General features: G+C 42.8%; 1 protein-coding gene across 1 annotated transcript; it reads left to right on the top strand.

Moving 5' to 3' along the window:
- Positions 1-2,744: 2,744 nt before the first annotated feature.
- LOC107293287 (N(G),N(G)-dimethylarginine dimethylaminohydrolase 1) lies at positions 2,745-15,194 on the top strand (the record flags this gene model as incomplete). The annotated part of the gene is made up of 5 exons (XM_015822436.1): positions 2,745-2,844; positions 5,749-5,822; positions 7,112-7,231; positions 10,403-10,546; positions 15,015-15,194. Coding segments are annotated over 5 exons (555 nt in total), but the record flags the coding sequence as incomplete, so codon positions are not given.
- Between the last annotated feature and the right edge of the window lie 6,439 nt (positions 15,195-21,633).

The raw sequence follows: 21,633 nt of genomic DNA, 5'->3' as shown, positions 1-21,633 counted from the left end.
AAACTAATAGTCATAAAGAGACATTTCCTTTTATCCTCAGAGCACTGTAGCAAACTGACCAACAATTGCATTTTTATGAAGTTCAGTAGTAGCAAATACAGGGGTTAATAGGACTTGGGGATAGGTAGACTGAGGTCTCCTCCTTCTCTCCTTGTTCGGCTCTGCATAATATATTCGATGAAGCGCCCAGTTCACGTTCATTATTTATATCATTTAGGATTGTGTTATGACAGCATTCCCACCCTTGTATCACTTCCAGCAAATTTGGTTGGGCCTGTGAACAAAAGTTGGACATTTGCCCCAATATACAAATGTAATAAAATAAATAAATAAATAAATAAATAAATAAAATATGGAAATATGGAGAGCCCGTTTGGTCTACTGGTTAAAGCGCCAGGCTAGAAAACAGGAGACCATGAGTTCAGCTCCCGCCTTAGCCAAGAAAACTAGCTGGGTGACTTTGGGCCAGACAGTCTCAGCCCAGCTCACCTCACAGGGTTGTTGTAGTAAGGTAGGGGTTTTCAAACTTGGCCCTTTTATGACTTGTGGACTTCAACTCCCAGAATTCCTCAGCCAGAATGTCTGGCTGAGGAATTCTGGGAGTTGAAGTCCACAAGTCATAAAAGGGCCAAGTTTGAAGACCCCTGTTGTAAGGAGACTGAGAGGAGGAAGGAGCAGTGGCTATGTTCACCGCCTTGAGTTGTTTATAAAAATAATAAAGTGGGATATAATTTTTTTTAAATAGAAACTCCCGCCTTTCTTGGATAGTACAATTTCATATGTGGAGGCCATAACTGGAGAACCAATGGCCTTCCAGATATTGTTCAGTGCTAATTCCACTGTGTCCTAGTCAACATGGCAAAGAATAATAAGAATTGCAGTTCAGTCAGATCTGGAGGTCTACAAATTGCCGATTTCCATCCTTCCATCCCTTTATTTTTCTTCATGCCTCTGGGAAGAGATAAAAAAATATAGAGCTACATTAATTCCTTTCCATTTTTTTCTTGTTTCATTTGCTCCCCATTGCACTTCAAGTTATTCTTTATGTAATGCACATGTAGAAATGTTAAATTGTAGTTCCTTTGGGGCGGTGTTTCCTGATTCTTTGCTTATACTGCTTTGTCAAGAACCAAATAGGCTTACCTTCTTGCTACAATATAAACAAAGTAGTGATTGCTGACTTCTGGAAATCTAGTAAGAGATGTGAGTTGTGAAAATTGGCCTGTTTGGATATGGCCCAAATAATTCAAATTGGAGCCGAGATACCTGCTAGGCTTCTCTACATAGCATCGTCCATGTCATGATTACTCAATGTATTAAAAAAGAACATGGATAACAGAGGCTCTGTGAGGCCAAATTCTTCAGTGTGTTGGCTATTTGGAGCATTTTTTCCTTGATACAGACTCAGAGGAAGTCTGATTAATAACAGTATCTCATTATTATAGTATATGTATGCAATAGTGGTAAATATCTGTATCTGCATGCTCTCATTGTTTGTGTGTAACCATCAGTTAGCTGAAATGGTACATCGTAGTGTAACAGGTTTTGAATCAGATCTGCTAACTTTAAATGTGTATACAGAATCCAGGGCCCATTACTGCTCTGGAAGAGAAATTTCAAAGGTCTTCAGACAAGTTGTATTGGCGCAGTTGTGGCTGCAACTGTTAGCTTGGTCACATTATTGAGATTTCTACACTCCCTGCCAGTTTCCTACGAGCAAAGTCAATTATAGTTTACCACTATAATTCTTCCATCACGCTGCCCTGCCTTTCTCTCAAAGGATGACCCAATAGGTCATTGGTTGTCTAATACAGGGCTTTTCAACCTTTTCACCTATTGTACCACTTTTAGGATATGGCAACATCCGAGTACCACCAGTCACCTAGCAAAGTGTCAAAAACTTGATGACCACCCCCCCCCCAAAAAAGAAAAAAAAGTGATAAAGTACAGATAGTCCTCGACTTACAACAGTTCGCTTAGTGACTGTTCGAAGTTACAATGGCACTGAAAAAAGTGCCCCCCAAGCCACAGCCGAGCAAGACACCTGTCTGCCCACCTAGCGGTGCTCTTCCTCCTGTCCAAGGTTTTCATTGTTGTGAGCATTTCTGTTGAGGATTGGCAGTGGGGATGGGGTGGGGGGGTGTTTGGTTTTTATTCCCCCGTCTGCTGGGTGGTTGCAGCATGTTTTGGTCAGTTCACATGACCCTGGGACACTGACCGTCATAAATATGAATCAGTTGCCAAGCATCTGAATGTAAATCACAAGACCCTGGAGATGCTGCAGCATTCCAGCTGATTGGCACTTCTTCTGGGCTCAGCAGAAGTACCAGGATCAGTGCTGCTTTCCAGCTGATTGGTGCTTCTTCAGGGCTCAGCAGAAGCACCAGGATCACCTCCGCTGAGCCTTGACAGCCCTGCAGCTCCAGCCGTCTCTCGCTCAGGCTTGTGCGGTGCTGCCACCGGTTCAGCTCATTCCCCTCCGCTGCTACCACTTTTCTAGGATGGTCGCGTACCACCTGCCAGGTGCCAATGTACCACAGGTGGTACCCGTACCACTGGTTGAAAAGCCCTGGTCTAATAGTAACTAAAGTGAGGAAAGCCATTTGATGGAAGCCTCTTTTGAATCTTGTCTGAAGAGTATTAAGAATGAGAACACCTGAGGACAGTTGAGGTATGAGATCCAGCCATAACAGGTGTCTCTTTCTCTGTCTCTTCCCTCCCCACTTCCACTGTCATTTTTACAGATCAGCTGTGTCAAAAAGGTCTTGGAGGAGCTAAAACTTCGTGTCGTAGAAGTTACAGATGAGGGAGCTACCCTGGATGGAAGTGATGTGCTCTTTACAGGTGAGTTGGTCCACTGTCATAATGTTCTTTATTCCATAATAAGATAGAACATAGAATAATTGGGTTGGAAGAGACCTTGGAGGTCTTCTAGTCTAACCCCCTATTCAAGCAGGAGACCCTATACCATTCCAGACAAATGAGAGCTAGCAAAGAAAGATCTGGTGCTGCAGAGTCCAAAATAGCTTGGTATTTTAAAGCAGAAGTGAGCAATTATTTGAGGTTCAGAAGCTTCCCTTTGTTTTGGGGGAAAATATTCATTATTTATTCATTCATTAAATTTATGAACTTTATTTAAGTTCATAGAATGTGGTGAGTCATTCAAATCTGGTAATTTCTGGGATTTCTTGATGCTCTCTGAGCTTGATTTGATTTTTCTTCCAGATGTTTCATTACCAGGCTTGGTAACACCATCAGTGCAATGTTAATGAAGCAAATAATAATAATAATAATAATAATAATAATAATAATAATAATAATAATAATAATAATAATAATAATAATAGTAAAGTTGGAAGGTATCTTGGAGGTCATCTAGTCCAACCCCCTGCTCAGGTAGGAAACCCTATACCATTTTGGACAAATGGCTGTCCAGTCTCTTCTTAAAAACCTCCAGTGTTGGAGCATTCACCGCTTCTGGAGGCAGGTTGTTCCACTGGTTAATTGTTCTAACTGTCAGGAAGTTTCTCCTTAGTTCTAGGTTGCTTCTCTCCTTGCAGGAAAACAACCAGAAAACACCAGGATGCCAGCAGTTTAACCCTGAGCTGCATATATTCTCTATTATTAACATTTAATAATGTTATTATTTACATTTAATAATGTATATTATTTACATTTAATAATGTATATCAGTGTTTTTCAACCTTGACAATTTTAAGGCATGTGGACTTCAACTCCCAGAATTCCACAGCCAGCATTGCTGGCTGTGGAATTCTGGGAGTTGAAGTCCACATGCCTTAAAATTGTCAAGGTTGAGAAACACTGATGTATATGAACAGTTTTTTGTTTTTATAAGTTGGACAGGTAGCTCTTAAAAATGTCAAACTGCATTAGTTTTTCTGGGGTTCCTTCCTAAAAAAGATGGGACCTAACGCTGTTGAATTTTGGTAGTGTAAGAAAGCATTTCAGAGATCATGAAAAAGAGGGTTGGAGGCCAGGTGCAACCATGGGGCTGCAAATTAACTCTCTCACTCCTAGGAAGAAGGCAATGGCTAACTATCTCTGAAAACCTTGCCAAGAAAAGTGTAAGGACTTGTCCAAGCAGGCTCTTAGAATCAGACATAATTGAACAAAAGGAAAAAAAAAACCCTCATCAACAGCATGTTTTAGGAGTGAACACTTGTTCAAATGAAATCCTCTTTCTTATATACAGCCATTCTACCTGTTAAGACTTTTTTTTCCCAGGGAAAACTGATGTTTAACAAAATCAAACAAAATCACTACTAAATAAACAAATTCACTACTAAAAGCCAACATGGGTTTGTCAAAAACAGATCATGCCAGACAAACCTTATTGCATTCTTTGACCAAGTGACAAAATTAGTGGATCAGAGGAATGCTGTGGATATAATTTACTTGGACTTCAGTAAGGCATTTGATAAAGTAGATCACAACCTACTACTTGACAAGATAGAAAAATGTGGGTTAGACAGCATCACCACCAGATGGATTCGTAGCTGGCTGACCGGCCGTACTCAGCGTGTGGTCCTCAATGGAACCGCATCTACATGGAGGGAAGTGTGTAGTGGGGTGCCCCAGGACTCTGTTCTGGGCCCAGTGTTCTTCAACATCTTCATCAACTATTTGGATGAGGGGATAGATGGGGAACTCATCAAATTTGCAGACGACACCAAGCTGGCAGGAATAGCCAACACTCCAGAAGACAGGCTTAGGATACAGGAGGACCTGGACAGACTTGAACACTGTGCGCTATCTAACAAAATGAAATTCAATGGTGAAAAAAGTAAGGTTCTACATTTAGGCAAGAAAAACCAAATGCACAGGTATAGTATAGGGGGTACCTTGCTCAATAGTAGTAACTGTGAGAGGGATCTCGGAGTCCTAGTGGACAATCACTTAAATATGAGCCAGCGGTGTGCTGCAGCTGCCAAAAAAGCCAACACAGTGCTAGGCTGCATTAACAGAGGGATAGAATCAAGATCACGTGAAGTATTAATACCACTTTACAATGCTTTGGTAAGGCCACACTTGGAATACTGCATCCAGTTTTGGTCACCACGATGTAAAAAAGATGTTGAGACTCTAGAAAGAGTACAGAGAAGAACAACAAAGATGATCAGGGGACTGGAGGCTAAAACATATAAGGAACGGTTGCTGGAATTGGGTATGTCTAGTTTAACGAAGAGAAGGACGAGGGGGGACATGATAGCATTGTTCCAATATCTCAGGGGCTGCCACAAAAAAGAGGGAGTCAAGCTATTCTCCAAGGCGCCTGAAGGCAGGACGAGAAGCAACGGATGGAAACTAATCAAGGAGAGAAGCAACCTAGAACTAAGGAGAGACTTCCTGACAGTTAGAACAATTAACCAGTGGAACTACCTGCCTCCAGAAGCGGTGAATGCTCCAACACTGGAAGATTTTAAAAAGATACTGGACAGCCATTTGTCTGAAATGGTGTAGGGTTTCCTGCTTGAGCAGGGGGTTGGACTCGATGACCTCCAAGGTCCCTTCCAACTTTATTACTATTACTATTATTATTATTATTATTATTATTATTATTATTATTATTATTATTATTATTATTATTATTATTATTATTATTATTATAGTTTTGGTCAGATTTGAGCTGTGGTGATGACACCAGCCGATTTATAGGCTTCTTCAATCTGGGGAAGGCTTCTTAAGAGCTGATGATCCTGTTTTCCACTTTTCTTTTCTCTTTCACAGGTAGAGAGTTCTTTGTGGGTATTTCCAAATGGACCAATCACAGAGGAGCAGAGATGGTAGCTGATGCTTTTAGAGTGAGTTGACTTTTTTAGAATGGGCCAACCGCCTACCCCAAAGATATATTTATACAAGGAGGCTAGTATACCCTGGATACTGTTCTTCGTTTTTCTTCTCACATGTACTGTAGTTGTATTGAATTGGGCCACTTTTTGAGGGAATAGCATGATGCAAAAACAATAACGGCAATAAAAATATTATCTCAAAGATACTTTCTTGGTTATTTTTTTTTCCTTGAAAAAGGTTCGCTTTTCATCCAAAAAGCTTTTTCAGTTCTTGTATGAAAAGCAACATGTTTTCAAGGGAAAAAAAGCCCCCAAGAAAGTCCAGTTGCCTTTTGGAAAACACCTTTGAGACAACCATGACCTGGATGATTGAGAATCTCCACAGACAGTAAAAACATTATTTTTCCAAACTGGGAATTTTTTCACTTCAACATATTCCCCCAAAGAGCTCCTATGAAGATGCCCATAGCAGGGGATTTTGAGACATGTTTTAGGCAGCCTCTCTCAACCCAATAACTCATGGCAGAGTGCAGTCCTCTTTAACCCAACCAAGTTAATTGAGAATAATAGGGATGCTAGTCCATAATGTGTGGCAGGCAGGTGGCAAATGTATCACAAGGACTGCAAAGCTCAGTGTTGGCTGTTAGCTTTGAACGCTTTAGAAGGGAAAACTTCAGGAATACACTCCAGTGTATACAGTTAGACAGTGATGATGTCAGTTTCCATCTGTGTTTCCATCCCCAAAAGAAGGGGGCTCCCAGTTCACCCTCTAGAACACAGCCTTGGCAGCTTAAGGATGTGGGGACTTCAACTCCCAGAATTCCCTAGCCAGCCATTGGAAACACTGCTCTAGAACTTCATCCCCATCAGAGATTCGCTATATAATCCACATGTGGAGGATTTCTGAAACTGATGCTGTGGAGTCCAGAGTTCCCTGGAAGTGCTCTAACCTTACCCAAAGTGATCCATGCTTGAAACGGTTCCTTCTGGACTCAGAACATTTTTGTACTTCTCTAATTGCTATTTCAGAAGTCTACTCAAACCCACCAGGAGATGTCTGAATTCAGTTGAATTCAGACATCTGTGTTTTGAAGGTGGGCCATTTGGTGATGGGAATGATGGGCATCGAAACCCAATAGTTCTAAGCGGGCCTCAAATTGTGAAGCGTGATTTATATAGGCTGTTCAAGTAAGATTATTGGCAGAATCATGTACTAGATAGAAGGTAGGGAAGGGAAGATATGTTCTTATGTACAGTTCAGGGGCCTCTGCAGAAGCTCAAGCGATGTTCTCTTCCTGCAGGATTTTGCTGTGTCTACTGTTCCTGTCTCCGGCACGTTGCATCTCCGCAGCTTCTGCAGCATGGCTGGACCTGACACCGTTGTCATTGGCAGCAGTGAAGTGGCTAAGAAAGCCATGAAGGTAATTCCTGGAATCACCAAGACTTTTTCTTTAAAGGTTCCTTCAGATTCTTGGGTAGATCCTCTCCTAGGAAAGAACCCCATTCATCCCAGTCCCCAAAATGTCCTTGCCCAATAGCCATTAATGCTACTAACTGTGGAGGACAAGGAATTTCTTGCGGATAAGTCATCCTCTCCAGAAGAGAAACAGCAGGCTGGTAGAGGGACTGCTGCTCACATTTCATGCCCAAAGAAATGCAGTACAGGTAGTCCTCGACTTACGAGTGGTTGCATAGCAACCATTTGAAATTACAACGGACAATTTTTTTTTTCAAACTTCCAGATTCAAACAACCCAGATTCAAATGTCCAGTAGCCATCCCTATCCTCTCAATCACATGATCACCTTTTGGCTGCTAGGCAACCGGTTAACATTTACGGCCATTTGCAGTGCCTGCAGTCACATGATGGTGATTTATGATATTTTTTGTGAGGAACTGTTATTTCTGGTTTCCCACAAAAAAATGCCCATTGTAGACAATGGGTTCTCTTAACGATTGCTCCCACAAAAATGTAAAATCAGGTCAGCCAAGTGATGACCTGCTTAATGACCAGCACAACTTGTGACCATAAATCCAGCCTCAATTATGGTTGTAAGATGAGGCCTACCTGTAAGCTCCACAAAAAATTCTGTCCAATCTTTGACAGGCAAGAAAAATAATGGGTTTTTTTTTTGAAGGTTAAACTTTTATGGGGGGGTTTATTTTCAAGGTTATAGGCACATTTTCCAACACAGAGCAGAAATAGCCGCTTTGCTTATTTCTTGGACACTGGGAAGTTGGCTAAATAAAGCTAAGTATGGGTTGCAGCCCACCCAGACCAGCATGACTTTCCTAGAATAGCTGTTCTATTTTCTCAAGCAAGGCCTGTCAGTGATCATCATCTCCAGCACCTATTATTCAAGAGATATACTGCCTTTGGACAGGAAGATTTCATTTGTTTTCACAGCTAGTTAGTATGCACAGCCTTGTTCTCCATGAATCATTCCCTTTGTGAGGCTGCTTTGGGCTTTGTTGTTCGATAAAATAAAAATAAAAAACAGATCAAACTTTTATAAATAGTTTCCAGATGTCTTGCTGAGGTACATTCTGCTTCAGGGGGAGATTGGCTACTTGTCGCAGTCCTGAATTGACCATCGATCTGGTTCTTTCACGTACAAGTAGTCGTCAATTTTTGACCACAGTTGACCCCCAAATTTCCATTGCTAAGCAAGACAGCTGTTAAATGAGTTTTGCCCCATTTTATTGTTTTTAACGAGGGTTGTTGAGTGAGTCAATGCAGTTGTTAAGTTTGCAACGCGATTGTTAAGTTAATCTGGCAGCCCTCTATAGCAAGGGTCTTCAAACCTGGCATCTTTAAGACTTGTGGACTTCAACTCCCAGAATTCCTCAGCCAGCCAGGGCTGGCTGAGGAATTCTGGGAGTTGAAGTCCACAAGTCTTAAAGTTGCCAAGTTTGAAGACCCCTGCTCTACAGTATTGTGAGAACCTGCTTCAGGATAGCATGAGTTTGCCACAAGGCTGGCTCTCTAAGAAAGCTGATCCTGTAATGAGCCAGGCGCGTCTCTAGGAAGCTGCAAAAACAAAAAATTATGTTGGATGGTTCTGAGTGCTGAAGCATGCTAACTCCTGCAAAATCCCTAGGCAACTAGAGGCTTGCAAGATACAGCCTGATCTGCCCTTGCTCATTGGAAGTTGCAAAATTTATCCAGCTTGATTTCCCCCTTGCTCGCTGGAGACTTGCAAACGTCAGGTGGCTTGATCTCTCCAAGATCACTGGGTGGGAAGAAAGATAAAGGATTGCAGGGACCCCAAGGGGAGAAAAGTGAGGTATGGAGTGCCTCTGGAGTGGGAGAAGCCTTAGGACAGGGCTTTTCAATCTTTTCACCCATTGTACCACTTTTAGGATATGGCAACATCCGAGTACCACCCGTCGCCTAGCAAGGTGTCAAAACTCTGATGACAAAAAAAAAAAAAAAAAACCCCAGGAAAAAAGTGATAAAGTACAGGTAGTCCTCGACTTACAACAGTTCACTTAGTGACTGTTCGAAGTTACAATGGCACTGAAAAAAGTGCCCCCAAGGCACAGCCGAGCAAGACACCTGCCTGCCCACCCGGCGGCGCTCTTCCTCCTGTCCGAGGTTTTCATTGTTGTGAGCATTTCTGTTGAGGATTGGCAGCGGGGGTGGGGTGGGGGAGTGTTTGGTTTTTATTCCCCTCGTCTGCTGGGTGGTTGCAGCAGGTTTTGGTCACTTCACATGACCCTGGGACACTGTGACCGTCATAAATATGAATCAGTTGCCAAGCATCTGAATGTAAATCACAAGACCCTGGAGATGCTGCAACATTCCAGCTGATCGGCACTTCTTCTGGGCTCAGCAGAAGCACCAGGATCAGCGCCAAGCTCCAGCTGGAGCCTGGCGCTGATCCTGGTGCTTCCGCTGAGCCCTGACAGCCCTGCAGCTCTAGCCATCTCTCGCTCAGGCTTGTGCAGTGCTGCCACTGGTTCAGCTCATTCCCCTCCCCCGCTACCACTTTTCTAGGATGGTTGCATACCACCTACCAGGTGCCAATGTACCACAGGTGGTACCGGTACCACTGGTTGAAAAGCCCTGCCTTAGGAGGCCCAGGTCAGGCGAGGCTGACACTGTGCTAGGCATCCAAGGGCTGCCCCATCTAAGGCACCCTTAATGATCCCATTGTTTGTTAAACGGCTACATCTGGGAATCAGATATGTCAGAAGTTCACAAAAGGGGATCAAAGCAACCGTCATAAATATGAGCCAGTTGCGAAGCATCCAAATTTTAATCACATGATCATGGGGCTGTAGCAACGGTCGTAAGAGTGAAAAACGGTCCTAAGTCACTTTATTTCAGTGCCGTTGTAACTCCAAACGGTCACTAAATGAATGGTCGTAAGTTGAGGACTACCTGTATCTGATTTAGCGAGGATTTTTTTCAACTGCGCTCAGAATGCAAGTTGTGTAAGAAAAAGGAAAGCTGGAAATGAGCCAGTTCAAGTAAGAGTGCGAATGAGGATGGGAAGGGGGACAAAATGAAAATTACGTTTTTGACGTTGTCTTGACTAGAGCTGCAGATGAGCTGAGTTCCTCTGCCCTCCTTCTCTTTTTCTGCAGACCATGGAGCAATTAACTGATCACCACTATGAAACCCTGACAGTTCCTGATGATCCAGCGGCTAATTGCATCTATACTCGTCTGGGCCAGAAGAGTAGTGTTCTTTTGCATCGCAGCGCAGAAGAATACCCAAACAGTGTGCAAGTAAGACAAAGGGGAGACTTGGGTCTAATGGAAGGATGGGGACGCTTGGTTTGGGGGGGGAAGCTTTTGGGGAACACAAAATAGGTTCTATCTGAAACATTTGTGCTATCAAGTTGTGTTGAATCTTAATGACCGCAGAGATGGACCTTCTCCAGAATTATTTGGCCCTTCAGGTCTTCCAAAGGTGCACCCATCACCACTGCCAGTCATCCTCTTTCCTTCACTTTTCTCAGCATTATCAATTTCTCAAACACACACACACACACACACACACACACACACACACACACACACACACACACTGTACTCAAGGAAAGCTCAATAGGTAGTCCTGGACTTGCAATCATTTGAATTTACAACAGATCAGCCAAAAGCTACTTATAACCTGATTCTGGAGCTGCAGTGCCTGCCCTTTGGTCATCTGACCGCAGTTTGGATGCTCGGCAACTGGCCCAAAATATCTTAAGTAAACCAAAAGATCCAGTAGCCCAAGAAGTAAAATCAGGAATCATCTACATCTATTTACATAACGCACAATGTAAAGACTGTAACAACATCCACTATGGACTGGAAGAAGACTATTTATTTATTTATTTTAGAAAATTTATATAGCCACCTACTTGCTCACTGCGACTCTAGGTGGCTTACAGATAATAAAAACACAACGTAGAAAAATAAAATAAAATAATAAAATAAAATAATAACACCCACCCCAGACTAGCAGAGTGCATCCATGAATACCAACCGAGAGAGCCAGTTTGGTCTAGTGGTTAAGACACCAGGCTAGAAAACAAAAGACTGTGAATTCCAGTCCCACCTTAGCCATGGAAGCCAGCTCGGTGACTTTGGGCCAGTCCCTCGCTTTCAGCCCAACCCATTTTATAGGATTGTTATTGTGGGTAATGTAGGAGGAGGAAGGAGAATTAGGTATGTTCTCTGCTTTGAGTTATTTATAAAAATAATAAAGGCAGGCTAAAAATAAATAAAGTAGCTGTCAGAACACACAATGAAAATGACTTAATCTCATAACACATGGACAGGCTCAACTATAGTTTCAACTGGGAAAAAGACAATAAAAAGCTAAGAAAGAAACAAAAATTGTACACTGTCTAGAATCCCTCTTTGAGAGAGTTGGGTGGTTCAGAAATGTGATGGTAGGTAGGTAGGTAGGTAGGTAGGTAGGTAGGTAGGTAGGTAGATAGATAGATAGATAGATAGATAGATAGATAGATAGATAGATAGATAGATAGATAGATAGATAGATAGATAGATAGATAGGACTAGAACACATCCTTTCTAGCAACCAATACTCAGATAAGCAGGGATTAACACCACACAAACAAGCAGAAAACAATTATATTCAAGAAACTACTAAGGAGAAAACTACATCCCCACCAACACTTGCAGGGCAAGCTACTGTATGTGAACAGAGAACAAACTGCACACTCTGTTGCTGATAATGAAACATCTGCAAGCAAACAATCAAATTCAGAGAGCATCGTGGACTACAAATACTCTCTTCTATTGGAACACATTTGAAATATCAAGAAAGGTTCTTAAACTGTACATCCTCAAATACCAGTGTATCCTCAGAAAGCTCCCTGGGAACCCATCAAGAGACCTGCTCCATTTTATACTTCCACTTTAAAAAAGAAATTAAATAGGAAACTGGCATAGTGAAAATGAGACACGCTAGAGGCACTGCTATAATCCTTGCAGTCAAGCCCCAGGCAGTCTGGTAAGAGCAAGGAAGCAAGAAGTGCAGATCTCTGCAAGGTCTCTTTAATCTTGGTCTGGAAAAGGCAAAAAAATAAAATAAAATGACATAGTTGATTTAAGGGCACAGGTTTCTGTGAACTGCAAGTCACCTCATCCAACTATTTGTTGAGATCTTGTGAGATAACCTGAGAGTTTTAAAAGTAGAGGAATTCAGCAATCTCTTGATCAATTTTGATGTTTAAGCAGAGTTTCAAACATCTTGCAAGTGTCCAAGATAACAGAATAATAGAGTTGGAAGGGACCTTTGAGATCTTCTAGTCCAATACCCTGGTTGAACAGGAAACCCTGTACCATTTCAGAGAAATGGTTTTCCAATCACTTCTTAAAAATCTCTAGTGTTGGAGCATCCACAACTTCTGGAGGCAGGTTGTTCCACTGATTAATTGTTCTCACTGTCAGGAAATTTCTCCTTAACTTCTCTAGGTTGCTTCTCTCCTTGATTAGTTTCCATCCGTTGCTTCTTGTCCTGCCTTCAGGTGCCTTGGAGAATAGCTTGACTCCCTCTTCTTTGGGTCACCCCTTTAGCTATTGAAACACTGCTATCATGTCACCCCTAGTCCTTCTTTTCATTAAACTAGACATACCCAAGGAAGGTATTTCTGAAAGAATAAACATTGTTCCTCTCTGGTGTAAGGCAGAGGGGTTGAGATATAGAAAATATCTGCCATACCTAATTCCTGCAACCGTTTTCATATGTTTTAGCCTCCAATCCCCTAATTATCTTTGTTGCTTTTCTCTGCACTCTTTCTAGAGCAGTGGTTCTCAACCTATGGGTCGGGACCCCATTTGGGGTCGATCGACCATTTCATGAGGGTCACCAAGCAAAGCTGTCCGCCATTTTTTTTGTCCGCTATTTTTTTCCCCTTTTCCAGCGGGTGCCTTACCTCCCTTGGGCTGGGCCAGCTGGTGGTCGGCCTGCTCCGTCTCTGCTGCTTGCCAGCTACGCCTCGGCCGGCACAGGGGGCAGAACCGCGCATGCGCGGCGCTTCCGGGCAGGGAAAGTCCTCGACTTACGACCGGTTGGGTAGTCCTCGACTTAGACCGGTTTAGTCCTCGACTTACGACCGGTTTAGTCCTCGACTTATGACCGGTTTAGTCCTCGACTTACGACCGGTTTAGTCCTCGACTTATGACCGGTTTAGTCCTCGACTTACGACCGGTTGGGGTCACGGCATTAAAAAGGTTGAGAACCACTGTTCTAGAGTCTCAACCTCCTCTTTAAGACTCATTTTAAAGTGGGTTTTTAACCTATCATAAGTGTTTATTATCTATTTTGAATCTGCATCACAATGTAATCCACATTTGCATTACTAACTTGTCTTCAATAGAAGAGACTATCTGTAGCTCAGGGCTGAAATATAAGGTTCTTGGTGCTCTCTGAGCTTGGGGATTTGCTTGTAGACATTTCCTTATCCAAGAACCATCATTTTATTTTATTATTTATCTATTTAACATCATCAGTGTGAGCATCTTCCCTTTCTTCCTCCCCTTCATGTCATCCCAGCTCAAATCCTGTATCACTTCAGACACGCCATGCATCTGATGATGTGGCCTGCAGCCGATGAAAATGTGCACGGTTACTAAAATGTTAGTCAGAAAAAGTGTGACTAAAGTCCTGATTTTTAGCAACCATAGACTAAAACAATTCTCCTCGGACAACTTTTAGAAATTGTAAGTGGAATGTCCCAGCCTCATTTACAGTAAGCCAGTGAAGGTGGATTTTTCTGAATGATTGAAAAGCTTATTCTCAGATTTTTGGCCATCTGAAAATAAGTTGCCATGTATGAAATAGACTGCCCGCAAACTTGCCTTCCATATTTGAGTTGTATATATTTACCAACAGAGGTGAATATTTGTAGCAGGGTTAAAATGAGGGGTCCTTAGTGCTCTCTGAATTTGGTTGTTTTCTTGCAGATGTTTCATTACCCAAATTAAGTAACATCCTCTGTAAATATGTACTCTGTCTTCCATTTCTTTGTTTGTCTACTACAATGGATGGAAACTAATCAAGGAGAGAAGCAGCCTAGAATTAAGAAGAAACTTCCTAAGAATGAGAATAATTAACCAGTGGAACAGCTTCCCTTCAGAAGTTGTGGGTATTCCTTCACTGGAGGCTTTTAAGAAGAGATTGGACAACCATTTGTCTGAAATGGAATAAGATCTCCTGCTCTAGCAGGGGGTTAATAATAATAATAATAATAATAATAATAATAATAAAGTTGGAAGGGACCTTGGAGGTCATCGAGTCCAACCCCCTGCTCAGGCAGGAACCCTACACCATTTCAGACAAATGGCTGTCCAGTCTCTTCTTAAAAACTTCCAGTATTGGAGCATTCACCGCTTCTGGAGGCAGGTTGTTCCACTGGTTAATTGTTATTCTTTATCCTGTACCCATAAAGATCCTTCTGGCATGGCAGAGAGTGTCTCAGAAGCTGATTTATCTTTTAATAATTGGACGTTTTGTGACTAATGGGTCTGTGGTGATGGCCATTTTCTGAGCAGGCCTGTCTCTGCAAGCAATTGTGTTGTGAGTGCATTGGGGAGAGAGTTTGAGATTGCAACATCTCAAAATGTCAGGTGTGGACTCCAGTTCAGAAAATACGGTCTATCCCTGCTTTTAAAGGCCCGAGTTAGGAGAGGTTGCATTTGTGAAGAGAAATAACATGTTTCTGTTTGCTTGTGTTCTTAGCCATTTCAGAAGCTTCCAGATTACACCCTGATTCCTTCGGCATGCACTGAAGTAGCCAAACTTGGTGGGACTCTTAGTTCCTGCTCTCTTCTCATCAACAAGAAGCTGGAGATCTAGCACCTACGGATTCACAGAAAAATACAGGTTCCCCCAGTTCCTGGAGTCCTTTCCTTGTTTTGTTTGTGCAGAGCAATGTAGCTCTTTTTTTTTCCCCCACTTCCTTATGAAGCAGAGTGCCACCCTAATTCCCTGTATCTGCTAATTAGGTCAAAGTTAAATTTGGCATCTGTTTCTCTTTTAATTTACATTGGATCTTCTCTCCCACCGAGTCCTGCCTCTCTTTACTTTCTCTCTTTACCTTTTCTTATGTTACCCTTTAGAAAGATTTTTACTCCAGCATAGTTAGGGGTTTATATCTCTTGCTCCCAAAACTTAATAAAAACCACACCGGGAAGCTTGGCCTTTCAGCAGTTCGTCAGTAACTCCTGTTTTAATAAGGTGGTCAAATTTCCAACCCACTCGGATTACTTAAGAAATAGTGGTGCTTCCCCCCCAGCCCTCTTTTTGTTGTGTCAATGACAGGATTTTGTGGGACAAGATTATTGCAATAGATACTGAGAGATATTGGTGGGCAGCCTTTTTTGGAAGACCCTTAGGAGCATCCATTGTGAAATCTGTATCCACAGTGGTGACCAAAATAGGACCTTTTCTCTCTCCCCCTCTTTCTATATCACAACATTAACTTTGGAGAGCAGAGATATTCTTGTAGCCAAGGCCTGCTTGTGACTGTTATTGAAAATAATCTTCGACTGGCTTGGCAGACAAGTCATCTTTCATTGTTAGAGAACTGGATAATTCTAATACCATTGGTATTATGGATTAGGAGGCAGCCTTAACAGTAAGGGTGGAAATCTAACACTTCATATGTCCTGGCAGAAGTACAAAGGTCTCAGTGGTGATGAAGGTTCACATGACCTTCAGTGCCTCTGAAATGTTCTCAGACAACTTCACAAGTACCAAGACAGGAGAATATGTGTAGCTCAAAGTTGAACTGTGGAATCCTCAGTGTCCTTTGAGCTTCGTTGTTTCTTGCAGACGTTTCATTACCTGACTTGGTTACATCATCAGTTGGATAATGAAACGTCTGCAAGCAAACAACCAAGCTCCACAACTTCGTAAATGGTATCTTATATCTCTGCTTAGTATACTGTATACCATGGTGCTTTAATTTGGGTTTCTCCACCATTTTCCCAGCTCACAACAGTTTCCTTATTGCCTCTTCTCTGCAAACTCGCAAAACTAAAGTCATCACCGAGGAGATTTTCCTTCAGCAGCAGCACATTATGTATCTGTGTAATGCGGTGAAGGGGCACTTGTAGCAATGTTCTTGAGAACAGTTCTGCTGATGACCAGCTCTAGGTTTCTAGATGATTCACTCACTGTCTCCCTTAACCCTCTGTGCAATCAGTTTAAAAAAAGTAATAAATAAAAGACTGCAACAGCTCAATTTCTTGCTTGCCCTCTCTTCTTCGGTTGCATTCTTGGATTTTGGTTCACACAGCCATCCTCCACCTGAAAAGCCTCCATTTTAACGGCATTCTCTTTTTACACAGGTAGTCCTTGACTTGCATCCGCAATTGAGCCCAAAATTTCAGTTGCTAAGCAAGACATTTGTTAAGTGAGTTTTGCCCCCTTTTTTCGACCTTACTTGCCACAGGTTTTAACTGAATCCCCGTAGTTGTTAAGTTAGTAACATGGTTGTTAAGTGAATCTGGCTTCCCCATTGACTTTGCTTGTCAGAAGGTTGCAAAAGCTGATCACATGACCCAGGACACTGCAACAGTCATAGATACATGCCAATTGCCAAGTGTCCAAATTTTGATCACATGACCATGGGGATGGTAAAACGGTGGTAATTGTGAAAAATGGTCATTTTTTTTCAGTGCAGCCACTAAACGAATGATTGTAAGTCAAGGACTACCTCAGTTTCTGTTTTTGTCTAATAAATGATGGTGTCCCCTAACAATTCAAAGCGCAAAATAAAAGGTGATGGATATTTGGGATTCAGATTTATTTTCTTTAACTGTGTGAGAAGTAATGGAATAGAGATGATAAGGGATGGTTCTTCAAAACCGACAGGATATTTTCAACATGGGTCCATGGTGTTTAGCTGTGTAGTGTAGCTTTCACATCAAATGGAATATGGTATATCACAATGTGTTTGTGCCTTGCTAGATGTTTGATGTTTCTTTGTTCTTGCAGTAAGCAAAAAAAGCAAAATAAAACCAGGAGATACATTAGCAAAGCATAATACCGGTATGTAGCTGATGATTCCTGCTTAGTTTTGCGAATTGCAATCTCTACGAGGCCCATCCTGTCTCTATTTTGAACTATCCAACTCAGTCAGTTGAGTGTGAGTCTGGGCCTCATACAACACAAAATTAAACATGTAGCCAAAACAAAAAATCAATTACACATTCTTGAAAGAAAATACAAATGTACAAAAATGGCAAGCTGAATGATATAGATTAAAACAACCAATAGGGGACTCCATTCACCCAAGACTAAGTGTGCCCAACCTTGGAGACTTCAAAACTTGTGAACTTCAATTCCCAGAATTCCCCAGCCAGCCATTGCTAGCTGGGGAATTCTGGGAGTTGAAGTCCAGAATTCTTACAGTTACCAAGGTCAGACATCCCCAACTTAGACATTCACCCCCATTCAGATCTGGGGAAACACCATTCTAGTGGGAGACAGAGTCAGGCCCATCAGATGGGAGAAGATCATTCCAGTGAGCAGGACAGCCACTAAAAAGTGATGCTTCTTAAGTCCTATCAAGTGATGCCTTAATGAGTGGGAGTGGGAACACCTGGGGCTGGCAGTGTTCTTGGGGAGGGCAGGCAAATCTGCAAAAGGCCCAAGTTCTATGCCAGGTATGGCTTTAAAGGTGATAACCAGCATCTTGAATTGTACTTGGAAGCTTATTAGGAGATAGTAAAGAGCACAGAGTAACAAATAGACCAGTGGTTCTCAACCTGTGGGTCGGAACCCCATTTGGGGTCGATCGACCATTTCATGGGGGTCGCCAAGCAAGGCTGTCCGCCATTTTTTTTGTCTGCCATTTTTCCCCCTTTTTTGGCGGGTGCCTTACCTCCCTTGGGCTGGGCCAGCTGGTGGTCGGCCTGCTCTGTCTCTGCCGCTTGCCAGATACGCCTCGGCCGGCGCAGGGGGCAGAACCACGCATGCGCGGCGCTTCCAGGCAGGGAAAGTCCTCGACTTACAACCGGTTGGGTAGTCCTCGACTTACGACCGGTTTAGTCCTCGACTTACGACTGGTTGGGGTCGCGGCATTAAAAAGGTTGAGAACCACTGAAATAGACCAATTTGGCCTAGTGGTTAAGTCACTAGGCTAGAAAGCGGGAGACTGGGAGTTCTAGTCCCGCCTTAGCCATGAAAGCCATTTGGGTGACCCTATGCCAGTCATTCAATCTCTTGGCCCAATTCATCTCACAGGATTGCTGTGGGAAAAATAGGAGGAGGAAGGTGTGTTGGGTATGTTACCATCTTGAGTTATTCGTAATGAACAGAAGTGGTTGGTTGGACATAATGGAGTGTGGATGGCCCGTAGGGAAAGGGGGAATTAACTATGCTTGCATTTGCATGGGAAATCCAGAGCTGGTTTCGCTTCTTCAATGCCAACGTGGTTTATTCAGTAAAGTTTTATACTCTTGGTAAAATAATGTCCCAGGAGTTTCTGTTTCTGGATTCACCAACTGGACAGTTAACACTATCTTGCTGGATTCTGGATCAGCTGAAGTACTAGATGGTCCTCAAGAGCAGCCCCATGTAGGGTGTGATAGAATAATTCAATTGTTACAACTCCCTTACCTCCATTTTGAACACTTGTCAGGGTCTTTTTAGGGAATTTTCAGAGTTGCATATACAAAGAGCTAATGATCAGAATTGAGAGGATGTATGCATGAGGTGGGTATAATGAGGAAGTGCTGCATTTACTTGAAAGTAAGTAAAATAGGAATGGAAACAGAAATGGGGGATTTTTTCTTGTAAGGTTTCTTTTCAGTGGAAGGTTATTTTATGATTTCGGTTCATCTTCCGTTCAGGTCAATATGGCATCAGATATTTATTGCCAAACTTGGCTTTTTGTGTACTTCGTGTTTTTTTTCTTAGCTGTGGGGGAGGAAGAACAAAGTTCTCATTATGTGAACATTAGAAAAAAATTAAAGTGGGTAAAGAAATCAAAATTTTCATCTATAGGATCTCTGGAGAGCAGTCCAGATCCAATATTAAGAATGGGAATCCAATTTGTATTTTTCCTTGGAACATCTCCATTACTACAACCACTTTTTTTTTTTTTAGAAAGGGAAAGAAAACTTATTGCACCAACTGTTAGTTCATTTCCAAGTACAGTAGTCCTCAGCTTACAACAGTTCATTTAGTGACCATTCAAAGTTACAATGGCGCTGAAAAACGTGACCTATGAGCGTTTTCTACACTTATGACTCTTGCAGCATCCCCATGATCACATGATCAAAATTCGGACGCTTGGCCACTGGTTCATATTTATGATGGCTGCAGTGTCCCAGTATCCCTTTTGCGACTTTCTGACAAGCAAAGTCAATAGGGAAGCCAGATTCAGTTCACAACTTTATCACTAACTTAACAACTGCAGTGATTCACTTAACAACTGGGGCAAGAAAGGTCGTAAAATGGGACAACACTAAACAAATGTCTTAGCAACAGAAATTTTGGGCTCAGTTGTGGTCGTAAGTTGAGGGCTACCTCTAAAAAGGTAAAGGTTTCCCTGTCCAGTCGTGTCCCACTCTAGGGCATGGTGCTCACCTTTGTTTCTTGGCTGAGGGAATCCAGCGTTGTCTGAAAACAATTTCTGGTCATGTGGCCACCATGGCTATGCACTAAAGCAGTGATGGCGAACCTTTTAGAGACCGAGTGCCTAAATCGCAACCCAAAATCCACTTATTTATTGCAAAGTGCCAGGGCTGCATCAGCATTGTGGTGCCCTTGGGGGGGGGCAGGGAGGTACCTTTGAGTGCCGCCTCTGGCACGCAAAAACCAGGGACAGAAAAATGGGCCACCGTGCTGCAAGGCGCAAAAATGGCCACCGCCATGCCGCAGAGTGCAGATGCAAGGCGCTGCACCACATAAGAACGGGGCAGGGCTAGTGAGTATCACACAGACACTAGCTCTGCCCCATTGGCAGCCCGTGAGTGCTCGCGGCCCCGTGCACATGTACACGCATGTAAAATGCTTCTCCCTCCCTTTTCTTCCAATCCACCAATCGACAATGGTTGGTGACCTCTGCTCTACCACCTCTACTCAACTTGCTAGTCAGCCGCTTTGCCTCCTTTGTGCTGGGCGGGGCTCCTGCTCTGAGCGGCGGGGACAGCCTGATGGACCTGCTGCTGCTGGTGGTGGCACGCGTGCCAACAGAGAGGGCTCTGAGTGCCGCCTCTGGCACGCGTGCCATAGGTTCACCACCACTGCACTAAAGGCAGTGGTGGGATTCAGCCTGTTCGCACCGGTTCGGCAGAACTGGTAGCTAAATTTTGCTGAGTTCAGAGAACCAGCTGAATACACACTGCTTCCGGAAGTCCAGTCTAGGCCTCGGAGGCCTGGAGGAGCCCTCCCAGGCGTAGAACAGCCTGCCGGAAATGCACGGATGCCACTTCCGGAAGTCCGTTCTAGGCGTCGGAGGCCCAGGCCTGCATCCAATAAGAGAACCGGTTGTTCAGGTATTTGAATCCCACCACTGACCAAAGGCGTGCAGAACGCTGTTACCTTCCCAGTGGAGTGATACCTATTAATCTACTTGCATACTTTCATATTTACAGTATTTCCAAAGATTTTTAACCTTTAAATTACTACAATTTGTGTCTGAATCTTCGAGATGTCCTTTCGCCATTGATCTGTTTCACAGCAGCATGGGTTGAGCTGTCTCCAAAGCCACCCCAGGTCTTCAGAATATGGTTTCCACTGAAGAGAAAAAAATCTGACTTTGCTGGGTTTAAAAAAGCTGAAGTATGCTTTTAATGGTTGATAATTGCCTCAAAACTCTGCTGGTTGGCAGATGAAGAAAGTAATCAAACAATAACCAATAAGAAAAATAATACAATAAATAAGAAAAACAAGACCAATATATAATAAGAAATAAGACAAATACATTTAATGGTCAACAAAACATCAATAGGTCCACCTCTTCTGGCAAGGATGTGAAGAGAGAATAGTTTTACTTTTCAAAACACTAGAAATGGGTTTTGCAGCAGAAAACCTTAGCTTTATATCTCCTTTTTACCCTTGACAGAATATTTTGGATTCTGCATACCAATCCCGTTGTGGTATCCAGATCTCAGAATAAATTAATGGGTTCAAATTTGCATTAGGAGCACAGACTTTAGGGAGTCCTTCAATCTCTGGGCTATTGCATGAGTGATAGGGAAGGGGTTGAATAAGCCCCACAGAGTTTTCTCAATTGTAGCCTTGTTGAGTAGAGTTTGAAAAAAAAATACAGCAGTGTAGCTCTGTCTTTCGACAAGATGTTTTGGAGCCTCCCATCATGTCGGAGCAACTGGGTGTCGTCCAT

The sequence above is a fragment of the Protobothrops mucrosquamatus genome, unplaced genomic scaffold (genome assembly GCF_001527695.2).
Source record: "Protobothrops mucrosquamatus isolate PMUCROS unplaced genomic scaffold, P.Mucros_1.0 scaffold1566, whole genome shotgun sequence".
Taxonomy (NCBI): Eukaryota; Metazoa; Chordata; class Lepidosauria; order Squamata; family Viperidae; genus Protobothrops; species Protobothrops mucrosquamatus.
The sequence above is the reverse complement of the archived record's forward strand: the minus strand, read 5'-3'. Positions and strand labels throughout refer to the sequence as shown.